This window comes from Mus caroli, chromosome 5, assembly GCF_900094665.2.
Source record: "Mus caroli chromosome 5, CAROLI_EIJ_v1.1, whole genome shotgun sequence".
NCBI classification, from domain to species: domain Eukaryota; kingdom Metazoa; phylum Chordata; class Mammalia; order Rodentia; family Muridae; genus Mus; species Mus caroli.
Genome location: NC_034574.1, coordinates 101,468,053 through 101,477,511, shown reverse-complemented (window position 1 = coordinate 101,477,511; position 9,459 = coordinate 101,468,053). Strand labels below are relative to the sequence as shown.

At 43.1% G+C, this 9,459-nt stretch overlaps 1 protein-coding gene across 4 annotated transcripts in view; it reads left to right on the top strand.

Annotated features, from left to right (window-relative positions):
- The window catches only part of Gak (cyclin G associated kinase), a 63,496-nt gene that overhangs the window by 35,323 nt on the left and 18,714 nt on the right, over positions 1-9,459 (top strand). For all 4 annotated transcript variants that reach the window (XM_021161780.2, XM_021161777.2, XM_029477188.1 and 1 more), the window contains 4 exons: positions 2,257-2,451; positions 2,874-2,991; positions 3,424-3,503; positions 8,788-8,981. In XM_021161780.2, the coding sequence (XP_021017439.1) occupies positions 2,257-2,451; positions 2,874-2,991; positions 3,424-3,503; positions 8,788-8,981 (587 nt within the window). The remainder of the gene's footprint in view (positions 1-2,256; positions 2,452-2,873; positions 2,992-3,423; positions 3,504-8,787; positions 8,982-9,459) is intronic.

The window sequence follows — 9,459 nt, the reverse complement described above, 5'->3', positions numbered from 1 at the left end:
CTTCCCTTCCCTTCCCTTCCCTTCCCTTCCCTTCCCTTCCCTTCCCTATCCTCCCTTCCTTCCTTTCTTCCTTCCTTCCTTCCTCCTGTTTGTTTGTTTGTTTGTTTGTTTGTTTGTTTGTTTGAGACAAGGTCACTCTCTACTTTGCCTTGCCTGTCCTGGAATTCACATGTAGACTAGGCTGGCCTTGAACTCACAGAGATCCTACACATCTTTTTTTTTTTGAGATACGTAACCTCTCTATGTAACCTTGTCTGGCTTGGAATTTGCTATGGAGACCAGACTGGCCTCAAAATCTTAGAGAGCCTCTCAGCCTCAGCCTCACACATGTTAGCCTTAAAGGTGTGTTCCACCATGCAAGACATGAAGATTGTTTTAAGCACAGTGATTAATAAGTCAGTGGAAGAAAGGAGATGAATGCATTAAAATGTTTATTTAGCCAGAGTGAATTAAAGAAGAAAAATGAAGCCAAGAACATGAGTAGAAGAAAATACAAATTTTAGTCCGTGGCATGTTGGCATTGAGAGCACAAAGACTCTAAGAGCTCCAGTCAAAGAGCAAGGATGTGGGCACTGAGGAGATAGGTATGCAGCAGCAGAGAGCAGCCTGCATCAGTGCCCTGTTGCTGTAGGGCCTATGGATTGTCCTACACACCAACAACAGGTCCTTCTCTAGTCACAGGCTGCATTTGGGGGCCCAGCCACATTGTCAGGGGAAGATTCAACCTCTGACATCCAAGAGAGCTTGTTTCCCCTTCATTTTGGCTCTACTTCAAGACTCAGCTGTGCATACCCTCATTCCTTTTGCCTTTGGCTAATCATCACGTGAACATAGACTTAAGTTTGTGGCTTCCACACTTTCCTGTCTCCTACAACTGAGACAAGTCTACAGGAGAATTGCTTACCTTCACCCGTGTTGGTTGAAGAAGATAGCTGATTCTCATCCCTGTCCCCTGCCAGAGGACACACAATTGGTGGGAGGGAGCCTGACACAAAGATGTCCCACTACATCACTCCCCAAAAGAAAGTAAGAGCAGCTCTATCATCATTCAAAAGAAATTCAAGTTGAGCATGGTGGTGTATCGCTATCATCTCAGAACTGGAAAGGCAGGAGCAGAATGACCGTAAGTTCGAGACTACCTAGACTGCAGAGCAAAACCCTAGCTCAAAAAACAAACAAAAACAAAACAAACAACCGGGTATAGAGGCACATATCTGTAATCCCAGTGCTTGGAAGTCAGAGGCAAGAGTTCAAAGCCAATTTCAGTTACATAAGAAGTTTGAGGCCAGTCTGGGTTATGTGGCTTTTGTCTTAAATCAAAATTTATATGATGTGGCAAAGCTAGAGAAATGGCTAAGTGTTTCAGAGTACTTGCTGTTCTTGCAGAGAAGACCTGGGTTCAATTCTTAACATCCACATGGTGGCTCACAACTATGTACAGCTCTAGTCCCAGGGGCTCCAGGTCTTCTGGTCTCCCAGGGCACCAGGTTTGTGAGTGGTGTATAGACCAGTATACATGGAGACAAACACTGGCATACATAAAATGAAAATAAATCTTAAAATGATGACATAGACTCCTAGCATCTTTCTGTCAGTAGTCAGTAGAATAAGTACACATAAAATCAGTGACTCCATAGCATTGACTGACTGCTGTAGAATATTTCACCATAAATTGAAAGATATACTTCTTTCAAATACATGTGAAACATCAAAGCAACATCATTTTGAACCATTAGTTAAACCTCAACAAATTTGGTTTTGTTTTTTGAAGACTCTGTGTGTGTGTGTGTGTGTGTGTGTGTGTGTGTGTGTGTGTGTGTGTGTGTGTTCTGGAGATAGAGGTCATTGTGAGCTGTCTGATGTGGGTGTGAGAATTAAACTTGGGTCCTCTAAAGAGCAGCAATTAGTCTTAACTGCTTAGCCATCTCTCCAGCCCCTAAATTTAAAAAAGAAAAATTATATTGAAATTATACATGCAAAATATGTTCTCAGCCCTAAGGGATAATAAGACAAGAAATCATTAACATAATCTAGAAAACACTAGATATTTTTAAATGAAACTTCTTCTAAACAATCATAGATGAAAAAGAAAATCTCAAAGGATTTAAAAATATGGTATCAGATTTTTGAAGAACATTTAAAACCTTCAAAGGGAGATTTATGGCATTACTTATATTTGAGAAGGAAAAATGTCTGATGTCTCTGTCCCCTGAGGAATTATCACATGCCTGGGTGACAGGTGCATGTCTACCTTAGGTACATTGAATATGTATGTGACATGGTGGCAGAGGAGCCCATCACGCCCCATAGCAAGCCAATGCTGGTGAAATCTGTTGTCATGACCCCTGTGCCACTGTTCAGCAAGCAGAGGAATGGCTGCCGACCATTCTGTGAGGTCTATGTTGGAGAGGAGCGTGTAACCACCACATCCCAGGAATATGACAGGATGAAGTGAGTACAGATTTGGGATTTCTTATCCCTTGTTGTTTTGAGTCTGCTTGCAAACTTCTGAAGCAGAAAGTACCTTGTATTCTGATTGACCTGTGCTAGGTACAAATGATTTCATGTTGGGCTGAGGGTGGTGAAAGAGGAGTTATGTACAAGAATGTATACACTCAGGAGACAGAGGCAGGTGGATCTCTGAGTTCGAGACCAGCCTGTTCTCCAGAGCAAGTTTCAGGGCAGCTAGGGCTACATAGAGAAGCCCTGTCTCAACAAACAAACAAAAAAAGAGTGGCTTCTTGGAATAACTTGGTACATAAACATCCAGAGAAGGTATGAATTCAAGTGTTTGGTAACATCTTAGAGCTCTCATTTTGTTTGTTTGTTTGTTTGTTTATACTTACATAAGCCAATGTCTCAATGTGTTCTAGGGAATTTAAAATTGAGGATGGCAAGGCTGTCATCCCCCTGGGCATAACAGTTCAAGGAGATGTGCTCATCATCATTTACCATGCCAGATCCACATTGGGAGGGAGGCTGCAGGCCAAGGTGAGTGGTACTGTGTGGTTTGGCCTCTGCGTTGACCTTACGACCCAGTGAGCTATAAGCTATTGTTCCATAAGTGTTTGTGCCAGTCTTCAGTGCTCACAGGGCAAAGGGGGTTTTAGCCTGAAAGGTCCAGAATTTCCCCATTGAGCATAAGCTGTAATCTTCATAAAGAGCTGTCTGTACTTAGTCTCGGCACCTCTCCTGCCTCAGCCCAAGCTGCTCTAGCCCCTACGTAGGCATCTTCTCTACTCTCACCAAGCATTTGGCAGGGCCCAGCCTCCAGATAGTGTTACCCTATCTGTCCTTGAATTCTGTTGAGAACAGATTAGTTGGACCCAATCTGGCAGCTTATATTCTTGGGGAAGAACTCTGATCCAGAGTTAGTTAGTTAGTATGCACTCTCAATGGGTTCTCCTGCTGGTCTTCTTGTAGATGGCGTCCATGAAAATGTTCCAGATCCAGTTCCACACTGGCTTCGTGCCTCGAAACGCAACCACTGTGAAATTTGCAAAGTATGTTGGTGTTGCACTGTGCTGCTGTTGGAGAGGGACAGGTACCCAGAACCACTAGCTGAACACATGCATATGGGTCAGTCAAAAAAAAAAAAAAAGGCTAGCAAGTGAGAGACCTACCACGTGATGCTGACTGTAAAGCTGAACCTGGGCCCTGAGCCTGTTTGTTTCCTGTCCCTCACAGTTTACGAAGGACCCAAGTTAGCTCCCACTTGGTTCCTGATACCTTTGGACTGACCTTATGCATTTTTTTTATAGAATTTAGCCAGTTAAGTCTGGATGTGGCATAACCTGTGGTGTAGCAAAGTTTACGCTATATTTGTTTCTTTGCTCAGTACAGAGTTGGGAAATAATGTTCTGGTCCTACCTTCTAGAAACTTGGTCTGCTTTTACAGACAAACATAGGAGCAAACACTACAGAAGAATGACTCCTTAGGTGACAGGACTTGTGGGATAGTGATGTGTATATTGGGTTCTAGCAATAGGCTCTAGCTTGTGGTACACAGCTGGCATCACTGACCACTTCAAGGTTGTTGGTATAGCCTATAAGCATCATGATCTATTTTCAGACTCACCTGTGTGGGTCTTGCTGGTGGACTCTCCCCATCATCAAGCACATTCGTCAGCCCTGGGTAAAAGGAAATGAGGGTTCCAGGCATGAGCAGAGAGTGACCAGGGATATGCCCCCTGGCATGTTGTGTTCTTGTTCTTTGTATTCCCCCAGTGGAAGCACTAGACAGAGCATACCACAGGTCACAACTCCAGGAGACCATGTAGGTGTATATATGATGTTTGCTAATCTCTTGCATTTGTATCTTTTTGATAGTAATGCCTTACTCTTTATTTGTTTGAGACACGGTCTCTTACTCTGTAGCTTAGACTCATACCAACTATGTTACCCAGGCATGTTGATCCTCCTGCCTCAGTTTCATAAGTGCTGAGATTGCAGGTGCCTCATTCTTTTTCTTGCAGACAGTAATTTCTGTAGTTTTAACCACCATAGAAGCATGGTCAGTTTTTTGTTTTGTTTTGTTTTGTTTTGTTTTGTAAAAGACAAAATGATTGAAGACCAAGAAAATGGAGGCAGAAGAGTTATATGATTCAGGTATTAGAGTTAATAAACAAAATTTTTTAATAGTTCTGATTAGTATTGCAGTGGTTTGAATGCCTCCACCAAGTTCATGCTGGAATTTAATTCCCATTGAGAGTTATTAAGAGGCCTGGTGACTTCATCTGACTATGCTGTCTGGGTCTTGCTTTTGGAAGGCTCTTAAGATTAAATGAGGCCATGAACATAGGACTGTAGTTTATATAAGAGGAAGAAGCCTGGGATAGGACACTGTATTTGGCCATATGAGGCCCAGAGCCAACTAGGACCCTACAGTGCTTCTGCCAGTCAAGACACCTTCACCAGATACAGCCCCAGTCTCCGACCTCTCAGCCTTCAGAACCATGAAAAGCATACGCCTTTATTTCCTCTGAATCAGTTATGATATTATTACAGCAACAGAAAATGGATCAAGACAGTATATTCAGGAAATCAAAGAGGGCCAGCAAGATGGCTCTGAAAATAAAGGTGCTTGTTAACAAGCCTGATGACTTGAGTTTGATTATAGGCACCAATAGGGTGGAAGGAAAAATAGCCTGTGCAAGTTATTCTCTGACTTCTTAATTCAGGTTGTAATGCTTGTGTGCATGCACACACACACAAACAAACTAAATATATTAAAATATAATAAATTTTTAAAAATAAATCAGAGGTGAAAATGGAGCATTTCAGCAGACCTAGAATGTGGAGACAAGGTAGATAAGATTTCTAGAACTGAAAACACAGCTGACATGAAGAATGTGGGAATTGTCTTGGCAGCAGAACAGTCACAGTTTATTGTAAAGATATATTCTTTAGACTGAGCACAGAGGAGGTGAAGAAAGACTGGATCTAAAAAGACAGATAAATGCCAGGTCTGAAGGCAAAGGAGAAGAGCAGATTCAGCTCCAGGAAAAATAGCCAACATCTGCCAGTGAGGTGTCAGGGCTGTACATACCGCGCAGTGTTTGCAAATAACAAAAAGAGAAACCCTTGCTTCAGAACATAGTTAAATTGCTGAAAGCACCTGGTAGGGAGATGTCATGATTGTCATAGTGGCAAGGCTAACATCTGTCAATGAACTGAAGGGCTAGTAGCCAGAAGTCAGGGCAGTATCATCTTAGGAGTGATGGAAGTATGAAGATTCTGTATCTAGGGAAAGTGACCTTGTATGGTGTGATTAATTTAGCAAATGTGTTCAGGGAAACAGAGAGAGGCAGTTTAGTACCAAAGGGCAGACAGAACAAACTAGAAGCAAGCCTGAAACTAGCTATAAGACATGAGGAAATTTGGGATGCTCACTGTAGTGAGTAAAATTAAGTGTGTGTTCACTACCTAACACATCGGAAATCATTCATTAACATTGGATTTAAGATTTGTCTGGAACTGGAAATGGTGGTGCACACCTTTAAGTCTCAGCATTTGGGTGGCAGAAGTAGTCAGCTTTGTGTGAGTTCAAGGCCAGCTTGGTTTACATAGCAAGTTCCAATACAGTTAGGATTGTGTAGAAAGATCCTATCCAATATAAAAGGGGGTGAGGGAGGGAAAAAGAAAGAACGAGATTTGTTTGTAGTAAAATACCTAACAGCAGCACCAAAGAGTCAAGATATGAAATGATCTCTCAGGCTCTGAGGCCTGAAAGTCAGCAATGTGTTAATTGCAAGTCAAGGAAGTATGTTACGATTCCACAGAAAGCAATAATGAGCCTAATAAAGATAGAGGAGATGAAATGTGGAACACAAAATATAATTTAATATAGGTAAGATCAAAATGAAGAAAGGAAGAAACAGAACCAAAAGAGATGGAAGGAAGACAAGCAATACAGCAACAGGTTCATCCCTAGTGTGTTGGTCTGATTCCAGATATACAAAATATTGGAGTTGTTAAGTAAACAACCCAGCTAAAAATTAGACCTCAAATGTGTGTAGTTTATAGGAGCCAAGTTTTAGAAGTATATATGTGAAGACATAAAAGGCTAAAAGTGATGGAACCTACCATACAAATGTAGGCTAAAGACCTATTACTATCAGTGACAAGGTGAAATGCTTTGAGAGATAGCAGTGTAGAGGTGTAGTGTGCTGAAGGGCCAGTGAGGCAGCAGCAGACCATCCATATATTTGTGGATACCCAATCACAGAATGGATAAATTACAGTTGATGTCATTTCTTTTTTCTTTCTTTTCTTTTTTTTTTTTGGTGGTGGGGGGAGGCAAGCAGAACAAGTAAGCAAATCATTATATAGATCTTTTATACAATAACTTCAGTTTTTCAAACCTCAGTAACTGGAAAAAAAAAAACCTGATTTCTCTTTTTTGAAGTGTCCACTGTTGCTTAAGTTTGGGGGACACTTCAGACCACAGAAAATTGTTTTATTTGAGTATACTGGCTATATAAGCCTGCAGTAAGGCAAGAGCATTGACAAGAGAAGCATACATACATATGCAGCAGGATTGCTCTACAGAGCGGCTGGACTGTAGTGGTAGAAAAGAATTGGGACACCACCATCAGATGAGCCTGAGTGAGTCAATCTGGTCGTGGGATACACAGGAGATCTGAGATATCCTGTGACTGAATGAGGGTCCAAGAGGGATTTCATCATACTATGCTACAGTCATGACGCAAATCAGAAGTTTGTTTACAAGATACTACATGTGTGAGAATCCCCTTGACTTCCCATTGGAGCCTAGTCATACCAGTATCTAGCCTCCAGGGCCTCTGAAGCCCTGTGACTCGAAACCCAGCTCCCTACCCCACTGCTCACACACCCTCATTGTGCCCTCACTGCCCTGCTGGCTAGGCTGGGCAGTCTCAAGGTCAGTTGGGCAGGGAAGTAAGAAATGACCTGTCCCCAGAACTCATCAACCTGCCTTAGAGGCTGAGCTTGCCAAGTGTACAGAACACTCTCCGTGGGCTCTCCTGCCTTGTTCTTCCATCCTCATTGATGGCAAGTTTCAGCCTCTCCTCCCTGTAGCCATCAGCTGCGTATAAGCCTAGCTGCTGTAGTTATTAAGTTATATCCCAGTGGAAAGATACACATGGAGGGAAAACCCCTGTCACAGAGCCATCTTGCTCTGCCCTGTGCTGTGCTCTCCAGTGTGCAGAGGGTCGCATCCTAGGCACGAAGTAGTAAAGTAGGGGTCTAAAACATTGCGGGCTCATCTGCCTGCTTTTTATAATAGTAAATGAAGTGAACCATTGCTTTGCCACCCACATAACCACTTTGCTCTCCCCAGCTTTCCTTACACAGTGGTAATTGGTAACTACAGAATCACACAGATTCAGAGGCTCCCTTAGGACCAAGAGTATGTGGCCTCCCTTGACACCCGGGAGACCCCTGAAAGTGGATCACCATTGCTATATGTGTTTCTTAGATTTTGTTGGCAGTGGTGTTGATAGGTACAAAACTTAGTATAATGTAAAAGATATTGGGTGGCAAATGAGTATGTTTTTGACTCTGAGTGTTTAGAAGGTAGGATTTCTTGGAGCAGTGTGGAACTACCACATGGGAACAGTTTCTAAAATGGCTAAAGTTGGTGCCTGCAGGGTGGCCTAGCCCAGCCTCCCCTGCTCCCCACATTCCTCTGGTGTCTGAAGACCCCATGGCCTCCCCTCTTTTTTTCCCTCTTCTCACTGCCCAGGTTGCCTCCCTGAGCCTTCAGCAAGCCTTGTTTCTAGCTTATAATGGTTAAATCCTGGAAGTCTTAGATTTATGATTACCTAATAGTCGGTATTTTTGTCAAAGTGTACATATTTTTATAAAAATTTATTTAAGATTTCAGTGTACCTGATTTAAACCAATCAAGTGCCTGTAGTATGTGTCTACTTGGAGGTAAGGGGTGGGGCCTAGGGCCTCCGGTCAGGCTACAGGTCTGCTATGTGGAACCTGCCTTCCTGTTTTTCTGGATTTAGAATTTATGCTATGGCAGTTATTCTGTGGTCACTCTGAGCACCTGGCCTCCCATAGCAACTTCTGTGTTTCCCAACACAGTACTGAGTACTCTACCACATCAACAGGGAAGCCCTTCCTTGACACTAGGGAAGCAGGGCAGTAGTCGTGTGTGCATCAGCCCTGCTCAAGTCCCCATGTTCCACGGGTAAGGATGGTTATGCTCCTATTGTCTCTGATCCTTTCTGTGGATGTTGAAGGACTTCTGATACACCCTGGCCATACTCACTCATTCTCTCTCTTTGCCTGTAGATATGACCTGGATGCTTGTGATATTCAAGAGAAGTACCCAGATCTGTTCCAGGTGAACCTGGAAGTAGAGGTGGAGCCTAGAGACAGGCCCAGCCGAGAAGCTCCACCTTGGGAGAATACCAGCCTAAGGGGGTTAAACCCCAAGATCCTCTTTTCCAACAGGGAAGAGCAGCAGGACATTCTGTCTAAGTTTGGTAAGATGTGTCCTGGCTCTCAGTGCACTTGCCTGGAACCCAATTCTAGTTACTTTTACTTCTAGGTAAGATTTACAGGAACAGAGTTCTGCCTCAGGCTGGGCAGTACCTCTCCCCCTGGTTTTGGTCATCCCCACCTGCTCTATGCTTATTAGTGGAAACTCACTGTTAGATAAAGATACAGCTCTGATACCAGGGAAGGGAAAGACATGACACTATGATCCTGAGGTCCCTTCATGAGTTCATAAACCACATGAAACGCCTGGGCCACCAGACATGGGCATAGCAGGAAAGTCTATTATTCTCTTTGCTGTGCAAAAGCAACCTTAGAGCAGCGGTTCCTAGCCTACGAGTCACAACCCTTTGGCACACCAGTCTCCAAGAATATTTGCATTAAGATTCGCGGCAGTAGCAAAATTACAGTTATAGTAACAAAAGTTTTATGTTGGGGTGGTCACCATATCATGAGGGACTGTAT